At 42.0% G+C, this 14,911-nt stretch overlaps 1 protein-coding gene across 1 annotated transcript in view; it reads right to left on the bottom strand.

Annotated features, from left to right (window-relative positions):
- The window catches only part of CRYBG3 (crystallin beta-gamma domain containing 3), a 95,995-nt gene that overhangs the window by 45,294 nt on the left and 35,790 nt on the right, over nucleotides 1–14,911 (bottom strand). The window contains exon 4 of the mRNA XM_086463286.1: nucleotides 670–5,626. Coding sequence (XP_086319412.1) covers nucleotides 670–5,626 — 4,957 coding nt within the window. The remainder of the gene's footprint in view (nucleotides 1–669; nucleotides 5,627–14,911) is intronic.

Below are 14,911 nucleotides of genomic sequence, written 5' to 3' on the forward strand. Positions count from 1 at the left end.
GTAGAACCAAAAGAGACTTCTTACACAGACTGAAATATTCCCAACATCATAGGAAACTTTCTTCTTCAGTTACACATTTGACCTATGCAGCATTTTCAATTTCTAAGTATTGGAAAAACTGCTTCCATACCTTCATCTGTCATTACTTTAAATAAGCTAAAAAAGAAATTCTAATCTGTGGAAGCAGCCATATTACTTACTTGCTAACTGAGCTACAATCTGTAGAAGACTCCATGATGAAACAAATAGCCCATTAAGCAGATACTTATATCTTTTAGACAATACAGCTCTACTAATCTCTGAAGTGGAAGAAAAGAAATAATAATTTTCATCCAAAAGGCAATTCCAACATCTTCAGGTTGAAATGTCCTTAACATGGACAAGTCTGTGTTTTGCTGTTATACAGACTATTATGCATATTTTCTGTTCATATCTTCTGTTGTACAATTAAGTCACTTTCATCTGTGTGTTGAACCAAGAATACTATGTTTTTAAAATTATTGTATCAGAAGACTTTTTTTTTTTTTTAAGCTATGATCTTAAACAGCCTAATTACTTTTGTTTATGATAAAAGAACTACCCTTAAAAAGGGAGGAAGGAGAACAGGGAGGCAGCCATTTTTAAATTCAATCACTTTGATTATTAATATTATGGGACATGACATCTTACCGCTGACAATTCTCCCAGTTTTGGCATGGTACTGTCTTGAGACCAATGAATCTTTGGCTGCAACATATCCTGGAGAATGCTTCCAAACCTGGTCCCCTTCTCAGAGGAGCAATTGCTGGCAGATTTCAAATACTGGTAGTACACACTTGTAGGAGGACGCTTTAGAGCAGCATCAGCTTTCTGTGAAACCGGCTTACAAGGTGTTTGACTGGGAGAAGCCACATCTGGAAACAATTCTGGTTGCTCCTCAGAGTCAAGTTGTTCTTTTGAAAGAAAAAGTGATTGTTCAGGAAACAAAGATTTATTTTGGTCATTTGACTGAAGAGTTGTTTTTAAATTCCCTCTCCGCTGTCTGGAAAGACAGTCTTCCTCTCCCTCAAATTGAAGTATATTTTCTTCATATGACGATTCTTCCTCCTCCTCCACCCCCTCCTCCTCCTCCTCTTTACTGAACTGAGTAGTAAACTGTAAGCGCTCCGAAACTGACTGGAGAAGGGAAAGCACAGAAGCATGGTCACAGTTATCTCTAGACATTCCACTAGGATGGCCTTCCGGCGACATGTCTGTGGAAAGCAAGTCTTCTTGGGAGCTGTCATCTTCGTATATTGGAGACAAAGAGAAAGGATATACTCTATAGCGCTTGGCCTCCACACTCAGAAATGACTCTGAGCTACGGCCATCTGTTGCTTCATTCAACTTGTTATCCTTCCCATAGAGACAGGCTGGCTCATCTTTATTCTTTGCTCCTTCACACCTTAGATGATCTGTATTATCCAAAGGCAAATCAGAAGAAGAAAGCAAACCATTTTGCATATCATTAGTTGAGACAGATTTGTTCTCAGTTTGAAGGGCACCTTCATAAACGATAGTAAAAGAACTGTTTTCCCACTGCTCAGTTAGTGGAGAAAAGGCCAAAAGATCTGTCGATTTCTTCATGTCATCGCTGCAGTCCAAACCATTTTCTTCAAGTTGATCATTTCTCTTCATGTCCTGATCCTTCATTTGTACCTGCTTCAGATTCTCACTATTTTGGGCAAAGACAGTGTTGAAGCAGCTTTTCCCTTCACTGTCCTCTCCAATAACAGACAATTCAGGTACAAACCGTGTATTTAACCCAATATTAAACTCTGCTATCCCACTTGCCTCTTCTGCTAGTTCCTCTTTACTCTCCACTGCCTTCAAATCTTCTAAGGTTGCTTTTACCTGTGGAGGTACTTCTTCTGCAGCCTTTCTTCTGCAGTGTTCACACGAACCATCCTCTTCCCTGCTTTCCAGAGACCCCCGAGGACTGCTTTTGTCTTTGGATTCACTCTGCATGCTGACACATTCATTACCAGGCATAAACGATGACAAATCAACATTCACAGCTGGCAGCAATGTGCACTCTGGCACATTTGTATCATTGCACGAACCTTTTAGTTGCAATGACAAAAGCGTATCTTCAGTCACAGTAGCACCTCTATGTATTAAATGTAGTGATCCATCAGATTTTCTACTAGTTTCTGATACTCCAGCTTTGCCATACATCTCTGCTGCAGCCAGATGTTCACACACCTTTCTATCATGTGTCTCTTTTGCTGGTGTCATAAGACCAAATTCTGGTCTTGCTGAACTACCAGTGGGTAGAAATCCACTTGTTTGACATGTAAATGCATTATTTGGTACCTTTTCACCTCTTTGAGGCCAATCTATGCCATCTTCCATACTATGTGGAAGCAAAGGACGACCTAAGCAATCCGCCTTTTCACAGCTTACACTTACACTCCAAGTTTCCTTCTCAGTTGGTTCTTGCATTTCAGCAGGCAACTTCATATCCAGGTTTAAAATCTTCGGCATTTCAGCCTTTGGTTTAGGCTCACGCTTTTCAGAAGGCCTTTTACTCTCACTGCCTTGCCACTGATTGGATGCCAGTTTTTGTTTGGCTGAGTTAATGACTTCATCAATCATTTCTTTGGCTTTTAGTGCTAGTGCACTATGTAGGTCAATTTTATCTGGGATGTAAGGTAGTATCTTTTCATCTTGATCATTTGTATTTACTGTTTCATTTCCTGTGAATGCAGATGAGTCTCCTCCACTGCTCTCATTAAAACGTTTTAATGACTGCACAGCTGACTGGATTTCTTCTGCTTCCAGCTGTACAGTTTCAGGTCTCTGATAATTTAGAGTATCCATACGTATTAAACTATCCTTGCTCCCACAAAGCTGGCAAACACCAATGGCTTGTTTTGATATTATTTCTTCTATAGCCAAGTGTAAAACTGAGTTCACTATTTCCTCAGCTTTTTTAAACAAAACAGCAGTATCTTGGCATTTAGCAAGTTCTTGTCCCTTCACATCGGTATCTTCCCATACTTCCTCAGAACAGAGCTCATTTGACTCTGTAGGTGCAGCAGCTGTTCGATCATCTGCCACAGAAAGGGCTGCTGAGATAGCAGAAGCATGGTTACCAAGAATCACCTGTCCGACAGCATTTCTGCACACACTCTCAGTACAGGTTGACTTGGACACCATTTCCAAAGATTTCAAAGGACCAATGGGTGATAGCATTGCCTCTGCCAAGACACCACTTTCACCCTGTTGTGTGGAGGAGGCCTCCTCTGCCTCATCATTAGCTCTGGAACAATTACTATTTCCCTGAGCAATGCCCAACACTTCCAAGGCAGAAACAGAAAGGTTGGAGCCTTCTCTAGATCCCAGAGTAGGTGAAGTGGGCCTGGGGATGCAAACACCCCCCTCATCTACTTTAGCAGCAGAACTATGAACTGTAGCTGGAGTAAGCTCAGGTTGCAGAGAACCAGTCAGGCATGAAGCCCTCAGGTCTCCTGAGCAAAGTGCCACCTCGGTCACTCTCTCCTCAGGGATTATTCTCCCACATTCAGCAGCTGGAAAAATAAAGCTGTCCTGTTCAGAAGCAGCAGACCATCTAGCAGTCTGGCCACTTTCAGAGTTAGTGGCAGGAGAACGCATTTCTCCTTGGCTGTCAGATGAAGAATCAAGTACTGTGGGTGATATCCTAGGCTTATTACTGTTTTCCTTCTCAGAAGAAAAATTAGTACACCTATCTTCAGAAACAGGTAGAGATTCAGAAATGTCTACATCAATGTCTTTTTCACAGATGAAAGCAGAATGGTTGGTCAAAGCTCTTCCTCCATATCTCAAGGCAGAATCAGAAACATCCAGATTTTTTTCTTGTGACTTAGAATTGTGAGAGGAAAGTTCAAAGATGCAATCTTTACATTCAGAAGGAACAAGAACAACCTCAGTCATGCCAGTCTTGTTGATTTTAGAAGCACCAGGAGTACTATCATCTGTCCTGTCAATGGTGATTAAAGGGCAAGGTGTAGGCTTTGCTGTGCTATTTTCTGCGAGTATAACTAATGCCTTGGCAGGAATGTCTTGAAGAGGTTCAAGGGAAACAGGACCATGGCTGTGGACAGGAACAGAGTTATCTGAGAGGCTCATCTCTACAAGTTCAAAGGATTTGTTCATCTCATATTCAAGATTAGGATGAGAAAGTGTCTCTCTTCCATCTCTTAAACAGACTTCTCTTTTCCCTACAGTTTTTTTTTTGAATTTGCAACTAGGCTGAAGAGAAGCTGCGCAACAGCCTCCAGTTTCAAAAGAAGACTCATAAGTTACAGAGAGCTGTGCTGTCAGCTCATTGAAGTTAGATTTCACACTTTCACACCCACACATGCGTGTCGATACATCAGCAAGGTTTTCTACTGCAACCTCAGATGAAACCTTCATCATTTCCACATCCTCAGTTTCCAGGCAAGGTAAACCAGTCTGCTGGGTGGCAGTATTCTTAGATTTCTCCACATGGATCAATTGGTCATCATTTTGCACTTGCATTTGTTTCCCTAACTCACTCAGTTCTTCATTACAAGTCCTCCTGTCCATGACTTCATCATTTTTAATAGATGATGCTGAAGTAGTTAGATTACCTGTGGCTATGCTTTTTTCTCCTTTGGACTCCATGCTAGGCAAAGCGGGTATTTGTTCATTAAAAGGTAAAAGAACAGTAGCAAGAAAGTTCTGTGGAGTCTGTTCTCTTTCTACAGCTGCTACAGTCTTCCATGTATCACTTCTTGGATCACCGTCTTTATTTGCACTACCTGTATGCTGATCTGCTTGCTGCTGAAATGTAGTGGTACTGGAAGGAAGCATCTGGACATCCAATGTTAGCTCCAGGTGACTATCCATTCGATGATTACTGCAAACTTCTCCCTTACTCACCTGTAGTTCTTCATTAACTGTCTTACTGTTTGATTTGGGTGAACGTAAACAGTCATCCTGCATTTCTTTTGTGGACTCCTCATTAGCTGTTTCACTACAATTGTTTTCTTTATCAAAGTTAGAAGTGGTATTTTTGTCTGCCTGAAACAGAGCTTCTGCTTCTCCCAGCAGTCCGTCATCTTTTCCAACCAAATCATTTGCAGAACTCACTTTAAGGGCATTGGTAACCTGGGAAGTGGAATTAGTTAGGATCTCACTGTTTCTACTACTAGATGACAGTAATGAATCTAGTGAGTATGTCCTTTTAACTTTTGTTGCAGCTAAAGCAGGCATATGTTTTAAGTCTACCTCATGAGATGATTCAGTAGATGAAATTGTGGCCTTCGCAGTTATTTCATGTTTACCGCTACCCAAGCAAAGCTGAGCTTTACCAGACTTTTTCCTTCCCATTTTAACTGCAGAAGAATTTACTACAGCACCATCTTCACAATCCTTATCCTTAACGTCTCCATTTTCTTTTATTAAGGGTCCTGATTTCGGAGGGACAGCTGTTTGGATTTCTCCATTTTCTTTGACCATTGAAGCATTTCTGTTCTTCGTACTTTCTTCTCCTTTTTCAGACATTTCTGACTGATTCTTTAGTAGCTGCCTAATCCTTGCAGAACCTCGATATGTTGCATAAGTGACTGCAGGAGCTTCTGGCTTCCGTTGCATCTGCCTGTAACAAGGATCATCATTATCAGCACAAGGCAGACTATCTAAATAGTTAGCGTGATAATAAAGGTTAACACAAACTGAAGATTGCACACATCACTGTTTTCCTCCTTTTTCTGCTCTTCCTAAATATGGGTTTTGTGACAAATGATAAATGCATTACCTTTTACTGAAAAAGCCAACTTAAAACTATAAGCAAAAAAGTAGATGCTGCTATAAACAACTTTCACCATTTGCTTTCTACTAGACAACAGAATTACTACTTACAAATGCCACTGCAAGTCAACATTTTCAGTGAGAGAACAGCACACTTCCGTGACGTTATATGCTACTAAAGCAGGCCTATACTTTAAAACTGGAAAAAAAAGTACCGTACTAACGTTCATTACAATATTAAACTGAAACTTAATTTTTTACCCAAGCTCTCAATATATTGTTAAGGAACAGGACAAGGAGAAGCAAAGCATGTGGAGAAAAGAAAGTATACAACAGAGGATGCTTTCTGAACCACAGGTTAGGAAGAAAGAATGTTTGAATGCTGGAAGAAATACTGAAATGAGAAGTCTAGCAATGTGACAAGGAATTGGTAGATCTAGCCATTCATCAGCCTTAAATTTAGCAGCAAAAAAAGTGAATCCAAAACTAACAAATGAAAGAAACACCATGGAAGAATGGTGATCCTAATCCTTCACTACTCTTTCTGATAATATTAAGGATAAATTCAGAGCCTGTCACTTTCAATTTTCTGAAGAAGCAATTTTTCCTCTTTCTTAAAACTAACAGACATCACAAATACCCTTCCTTCTGATGCTTCTCTCCTTCCCCCCTACTTTTTTGTCTGTTAAAGAATTCTCACAGAAATGAGGCAGTGACAATATGAGCTTGACTGTCAGGTTTTCCACTCTTCACCTTAGGACAAAGCAGACGCTCACGTTGTGCTTAAACTCCATTCTGCCCCAGCCTCCACCTAAACTAAGAATAAACCATTTCAAACTCTTATCCAGTCTGACCCTATGTCTGCTAACCCAGTGGCTGGAAGTGGCCGTTCACCTGTCTGAGAAATAGTCATACTCCTTTCAGAAGAGTCTGTTGCAGGGTGGGGGTGAAGCAGGGGGAAGTGTTAGCTAAGATTTTGATTCCAAATATAAATGCATTGCAATAGGTAAAAAAAAAAAAATAAATTCTGAATAGCATTTTCAAAAGCTCTTTGCAGCTTACCCTTAGTTCACATTTATTGAGACGTTATTAGAGCTCTAGAGTTGAGGACAAATAATTTAAGTGAGAAATAGAACATAAATTTACTAAGGAAAACTGAAAAGCAAAATAAATAAGTTTGAGTATTATTGAGTAACTGTAACTTGAAATATCATCTGTCTAGATTTTGAGTATGTATTGTCCGAACAGATACAGAAAAATATAAAAACGGAGTGGATTCACCAATCTAAAATAGAATTTCTTTTCTGCCAAGGTTTTAGAGGCACAGATTTCTTATTTCTATGTTAATTTTATTTTAAAGAGGGAACTTAATACTATTTAAAATCACAAGTAAACTCCCTCCTCATGCAGTACTTCGACAGGCAAAAAGTACAAGTGAACTAAAAGTGAACTTACTCATATCCATAAATATTAAAACAGACACACAAACAGTCATTTATATGCATGTTTTACATTGCCAGGTATATTTAGGCTAATGCTGAAATACATGAATATGGGAATTTAGACATTGTGAGAACTTGAAGTTTGCATTGGTATTAAATTCATCTCTGAAGGCTACAGCTAAATTTCAATACCGGATTTATTAGCCAGGTATATTAAGTTATAGAGGAAACAGCAAAGTTGTGTATAAACAGGATGTCTCCAAGTATTTGCAAAGTTAGATGCCTACATTTAGCCTTCTATACCAGTAGCTTGGTTTTCAGAGATACCAACAGTGGCAGCTTCTAAACATCACACACCCCCTTTATTTAAGTTGCTGTCTTCAGCATTCACACCTCTTCCAAGAAACACACATGCTTCTCAGCAAAAGAAAACAAAACACAGTTGGAAAAAGGGTACTAGAGGGGGGAAAAAAAATTGTTTATTTTCTCACAGAAAACTTTCTTCTACATTAGAAAATATTTTCCAAAGCTCGAGAGATCCTAAAAATCTCAGGGGTCGAGTTCTATAGTACATCATATTCACTGGGCATCAGTCACAGCCATAATAAAAATAAGTCTACAGAATGTGAGACCTGATAATGCTCTCATTCAGAATTAACCTTACTGAGTAACCGCTCCTATTTCAGTTAAGTCAGAATGGGGTCAAAATGCTTTAAACAATCACTATTAAGCTTTAAAAAAAAAACCCCACAACCAAAAAAACCTCAAAAGTAAAACTTGGTCTACAATCATCCTGAATCCAGTAAAATTTCTTAGAAGAAAACAAACAGAACACAGGTTGGCACCAATTCTCCAAACAAGTTTTACAGATTCTTAAAAAGGAAAACTAACGACATGTGTTTAAAGCGAGCTCATTAATGGTATTACAAGGTACCAAACACCCATTTCCACCAAAACCAAGGCGTGATTTTGAATAAAAAAGCTCAGTGACAACTAACTTTTACTGTGTGTCTTTCATGTCACAGTTGATATTTTGTCTGATATGCAGCAGAAAGAATTCAGAATTTATCTACAAACATGTGGTGAGAACTAGTGCTCTGACACAAACCAGGAAGACGTCCTTCCATTTGTCTCCCATACCCAACTTTGCCTTCAAATTTCTCCCATGAACTCAGCAATTCTTAAACCCAAAGCATCCAGAGATGGGATGATAAGGCTCATTTTACATAAGATTGCCTACACAGGGATGACAAAGAGAACCCATCAGGATGAAGTACTATATCTACATTGATTTGAGCCACAGATCATGACAAACAGTTAGTTATACCATTATACACATGGTCAGGCAAAACAAATGTACTCAGAAGCTTATATGTGGCACCCTTTATCATTTCTGCCAATTCTTTTTGCTCTCTGTTTGTCTTCTGAAGGAATTTTATGCTCCAATTGATCAATTTGAAGTCTTAACAAGACTCAAAGCAACCTGCCCTACAGAGCTCTCTTCTCAGGAACCCAATCCTGACTAGCACTGCTACAGCACCACTTCAGTACCGCTTCAGTTGCAGAGCCTTATCCTGTAGCTGGCCTCAAATAGCTCTGCTTTCCTGTAGACTTGCCTCTACCAAGAGTTTCTGCAGTGGATGCTATTTTAAAAGGGAACCAATCTCTCCTCCACAGATACTGCAACTTCAGGATCTCTGACCATTGATAAAGAACTTGCTGCTCAGCATATTGTAAAATTTTTGCCAACAGACATTTTAGTCCTAATGCATTTACTTTTAAAGTACATAGAGCATGTTCAATCTGAACACTTGCATGCAACAAGACATTTAAAAAATAAAACCTGTGCTTCTATGCTGCAGCAGCAATTCAGCCGTAAGTCTTATAAAACACATTTAGAAGAAGGCTGTGTCACAGAAAATATTTTGCAAGTGTCACTAGAGACTTGTTTCATAGATATTTCAAGTAACAATTCATTTCTGATCACCAAAAGAATATGTCAGTTCAGAACTTACCTTTAAAACTCTTTGCAAAATTTTCCTTTCAACTCATATGAGGATACAGATGAAAGCCTGATTATACATAGAATCTAGTGTGTATTCTGTCACATATTTCAAATACTGGAGATTCCTTCTTTCCCTTCTTCACAGGAAACTATTCAATTCCCTATAAAGCCTTAATTCAATTTCACAAAAGATTGTTTGACAGCAATAAGAGAGGATGTCATCATGAGTTATATTACATTTGTCAAAAGTAGGTGCTCGTAGAGATTACAACTATTCTGAAAGAGAAATAAATAGTTCAAGTGGGGCTAACTCAAGGAGGAGAGGGGAACATTTTCTGACACATCATATGACAGACAACTTATATAACTTGCCCCAAAAGTGGTATTAATTATATATAAAAAAAAATCTTGTTGGATTTGAAGCCCTAAAGCCGGACAAAACCTACTACCTTGAATGCCTTGTCTCAGTGCATCCATAAGGTCTATGTTGTTTGCATATTTTTCAAGTGTATGTGATCAAGATGGTGACCCCTCCTATCTTCATATCGGTACCATACAACAATGCAGAAAGCAGACAACCCTAGACTATTTGCAAAAAGATGGAGGAAGATCATGCAGCATGATACAGCACTACATACGTACAGCACCTCAGATCCCCGGGCAGCTCAGCTGTATTTGCACAGCATGGCATCCACACTAGAAAGTCCTCACAGCCAGCATCACTGCTTAGCTCCAGGCTCACTAGCTCAGGCTCAGCAGGGCCAACACATAAGCATACTGCTCGCTGGCCCGCTTCTGCAGCACGCAAAGATTGGCTATCCCAAGACATGCAATGGCCATTTTTTTCCTCATACCTCAGTCTTCCAGATATTTTCTCTCCAGCCCAGCAGTCTCCTGCTTTTTCAAGCATACATGTGCATGTTTCCCCTGATCTCCTCTCACAGACTGCTCAGAAGCAGCTCCCAGAGCAGAGATCTGCAGGCTATAGGCTGAAAAGCACTGATCTAAATCAGTATGTCTCTTGTGGTTCCTGTCTACTCCTCCCTGACTATTTTAAAATTATGCTATTGTTTATTTTAATTTTTTTCCACTTAGCCTTTTTTCTACTGCACACTTAAATGCCAACTTCTTAAAAATTATGTTAAAGTCCTTTGTCTGGAAACAACTGTCTTGAAGTCACTGAAAAACGTTCTGGTGGAATCGAACTTAGCCAGCCAGTTGGTTTCTACACTCATGTCAGATCTTCATAAATGGAAAAAAATTAAGTCTTGTTGAAAAAAAGACACCGTAGGCTAACTGAAAAGTTGCCATATACAACTTAGATGAAAGAAAATTATTTTTTAGCCAGGGGGTATAGCTTCATGATTTAAATCTGAAGTTTGAAATACTTAGCGTCCTTGGACTTCACAACGTGTATTTCAAAAGGTCAAAAGTTTGGTTGAACAAAGTGATTTGCACACAGTTGATTCTGCAGGAAAATTCAAAGTTAATGTTCCATAAGGACAATTAAGAGTCAATGATAGTTTTAATAAAATCAAATGTAGTCTCTCTGACCTTGGAAGGAATACTATTCCTTCCCCTTGCCCTTCATGGTATTACTGCTTAATTATCTTTCACATCTAGGAAAGTAACCCTACTCTGAGTCTGAAGGACAAAGCACAGATCAATGCTGACCCAAAACACTGGCAGCTGCAAGACCAAGACCAGCATGAAGGGCCTGGGATCACTCCCAGCTGCCATCATACCCCAGTACCTGGCAGCAGTCAATCTTTCTGCCCCATACCTGTGGGAAGTATCTATGCACACCCTGCCACCCTCACCTCCCCACCCCCATCCCACATAGCTCAGGCAGCTACCCCTCCCTTCCCCTCAATCAGATATTCAAGTGCTCAAACGCCTGTGACCTGTCCTTCCAGGCATGGGCTGAGCTGCCTCTGCAGCAGTTTGCCATGTGCTGCCGCATGCTGATGTACAAAGAGGGGTTATAAAATGCTGCCAGTCCCAATGAAAAACACATTCAGAAGCTGGATGGCACAGTTACCTTGTGAGAGATGGCCTCGCCTTCGGGCACAGAGCTGTAACATAGGCTGGAAAGGACTGCGGTAGACTGCCCAATTAAACCTCTGCTCCAAGCTGGGCCAGTGAGATCAGGATGCTCAGGGCCTTGTCCTACCACTTCTGAGCACCTCTGAGGATGTGCCTTCAGGACAGAAGCCCTGTGCACACGCCCCAGGGTTTGACCACCCTTCATGGTGAAAACATATTTCCCAAAATCCCACATTCCTGCTGCCTCCCATCCCAACAGTGCACGCCTCAAAGCACTGCCTCCATCTCCTCTTAAGGCCTCCATAATAAAAGCTGAAGACAACAGTAAGGTCTCCCCTTAGCCTTCTCTTCTTAAGGCTGAAGAAAGTCACTCCTCTTGGCCTCTCCTCATACATAATGAAGAATTGAAGCTAGGACATCCCTCCACTCCCAAGTAAGAGCGTAGCTTCAGATGCGTTAAAGAAACCAAAGGCTTTGACTTTGGGATGCCAGAAACAGAGAGTTAGGCAGATGTATCAGCAGGAGGTTATAGTGGGACCTGCCTCTGAGCATTACACAGGTGCTGCGTGTGCTCTGAAGAGGCAAACAAAGGTGACTACATGTTCTAGCAGCCCACTTGCCTTCTTAAAGCAGGAACCCAGTGATACCCTCACTCTGACCTTGCCACCCCAACAACAGTAAAGGTGAAGGTATGAGGATTAAGCCCTTATTGACAAGTAAAGGCCTACAAGGCCTGAATAATTACATTGCAGGTGGCTCCTTAACTTCATATGCTTGGATCCAAGACTGGTGCCACAGGCAGGGTTTTGGGTTCTTTGATAATGGTTGCTTTTATAAGACACCAGGCCTGATGCTAATACATGGGAAAGGCTTATATTGTAGAGCGAAAAGGGTTCTAGGGCAACAATTAGAAAGGCTCATACATAGAGCTTTAAACTAGATTTGAAGAGGGAATGGTTGTAGCTGGGTTTGCACCGGTGTAGTTGTGTTCTAGTATTAATGAGGACCAGAAGGCGTCCCATTCCCCCAAGGGTGAAGTCAGCGTGCTCAGCTTGCTCCCTCAAATGCCTGTATACCAATGCACACATGGGGAATAAACAGGAGGAGTTAAAAATCTGTGTGCGGTCTAGGGATTATGATCTGGTAGCAATTACACAGACATGGTGGGACAGCTCACATGACTGGAATGTGGTCATGGATGGCTATGTCCTTTTCAGGAAAGGAAGGCCAACAAGGCGAGGATGTGGAGTTGCTCTTCATGTAAGAGAGCAACTAGAATGTATGGAGTTCTGTCCGAGGTGGATGAGGAGTAGGTTGAGAATCAAGGGGCAGGATAGCATGGGAGATACTGTTGTGGGTGTCTATTACAGGCCACTTGATCAAGATGAGGAAGTTGATGAGGCCTTCTACAGGCAGCTGACAGCAGCCTCGCAATCACAGGACCTGGTACTTACGGGAGATTTTAACTGCCCAGATGTTTGCTGGAAGGCCTACACAGCTAGCCATTCAGAGTCCAGGAGGTTCCTCCAGTGCATCGATGACAACTTCTTCATGCAAATGATGGATGAGTCAACTAGGAGAGAAGCACTGCTAGATCTTATACTCACTAACAAGCAGGATCTGGCTGAAGTGGTGAAGGTTGAGGGCAGCCTTGGCTGCAGTGATCATGAGAGATGGTGGAGTTCAGGATCTTGTGCAGTAGGGACAGAATACCAACCAGGATCACAACCCTGGACTTCAGCATGGCCAATTTTGGCCTTTTCAAGCAATTGCTTGGAGAAATCCCATGGGACAGGGTACTAGAAGGTAAAGGGGCCCAAGATAGTTGGTTTATATTCAAGGGCCACTTTTTCCAAGCTCAATATCGGAGCATCCCAGTAGGCAGGAAATCAAGAAAGGGAGCCAGGAGACCCCTTGGTTAAACATGGAACTGATGGGCAAACTCAAGTGGAAAAGAGAGACTATAGGTCTTGGAAGGAGGGGATGGCCACTTGGGAGGAACATAAGACTGTTAGAGGATGTAGGGAGGCAACTAGGAAAGATAAGGCCTCCTTGGAGTTAAGCCTTGCAAGGGAGGTCAAGGACAACAGAAAGGGCTTCTTCAACTACACTGAAGACAAAACTAACACTTAGAGGCAATGTAGGCCCACTGTTGAATGAGGCGGGTGCCCAGGTGACAGAGGATACAAAGAAGGCAGAGTTACTGAATGCCTTCTTCGCCTCTCTCTATACTGCTGGAGACTGTCCCAGACCCCTGAGGCCCCAGAGGAAGTCAGAATAAAGGAGGAGTTTGACTTGGTCGATGAGGACTGGGTTAGGGATCAATTAAGCAATCTGGACATACATAAATCCATGGGCCCTGATGGGATGCACCTGTGGGTACTGAGGGAGCTGGTGGAAGTCATTGCTAGACCATTCTCCATCATCTTTGGTAAGTCAGCGGGAACAGGTGAGGTGCGTGAGGACTGGAGGAAAGCAGATGTCACTCCAGTTTTTAAAAGGGCAAGAAGGAGGACCTGAGTAACTACAGACCAGTCAGCCTCACCTCCATCCCTGGAAAAGTGATGGAACAACTTATCCTCAGTGCCGTCTCGAGGCATATCAAGGATAAGAGGGTCATTAGGAGCAGTCAACATGGCTTCACCAAGGGGAAGTCATGTTTGACCAACCTGATAGCCTTTTATGAAGGCATAACCAGGTGGATAGATGATGGTAGCGCAGTGGATGTGGTTTATCTTGAGTTCAGTAAAGCATTTGACACCGTCTCCCACAGCACCCCCACAGCTAAACTGAGGAAGTGTGGTCTGGATGATCGGATAGTGAGGTGGATTGTGAATTGGTTGAAGGAAAGAAGTCAGAGAGTTGTGGCCAATGGGATAGAGTCTAGCTGGAGGCCTGTATCTAGTGGAGTCCCTCAGGGGTTGGTATTGGGACCAGTATTATTCAATATATTCATCAATGACCTGGGTGAGGGAAGAGAGTGCACTGTCAGCAAGTTTGCCGATGACACAAAACTAGGAAGAGTGGCTGACACACCAGAAGGCTGGGTTGCCATTCAGAGAGACCTGGATAGGCTGGAGAGCTGGGCAGGGAAACTTTATGAAATACAGTAAGGGCAAGTGTAGAGTCCTGCATCTGGGAAAGAACAACTCCATGTGCCAGTATAGGTTGGGGACTGAGCTGTTAGAGAGTAGCATAAGGGAAAGGGACCCCATGGTCCTGGTGGACAGCGGGATGACCATGAGCCAGCAATGTGTCCTTGTGGCCAAGAAGGCCAATGGCATCCTGGGGTGTATTAGAAGGGGTGTGGTCAGTAAGTCAAGAGAGGTTCTCCTCCCCCTCTGCCCTGGTGAGACCCCATCTGGAATATTGTGTCCAGGTCTGGGCCCCTCCATTCAAGAAGGACACAGAACTGCTTGGAAGAGTCCAGCACAGAGCCACAGAGACGATTAAGCGGGTGGAACATCTCCCTTCTGGTGAAAGTCTGAGGGAGCTGTGTCGCTTTAGCTTGGGGAAGAGGAGACTGAAGGGTGACCTCATTAATGTTTATAAATACATAAAGGGCAAGTGTCAGGAGGATGGACCCGGGCTCTTCTCAGTGATGGCCAATGATAGGACAAGGGGCAATGGGTGCAAACTG

The sequence above is a fragment of the Leptosomus discolor genome, chromosome 1 (assembly GCF_034619465.1).
Source record: "Leptosomus discolor isolate bLepDis1 chromosome 1, bLepDis1.hap2, whole genome shotgun sequence".
NCBI classification, from domain to species: domain Eukaryota; kingdom Metazoa; phylum Chordata; class Aves; order Leptosomiformes; family Leptosomidae; genus Leptosomus; species Leptosomus discolor.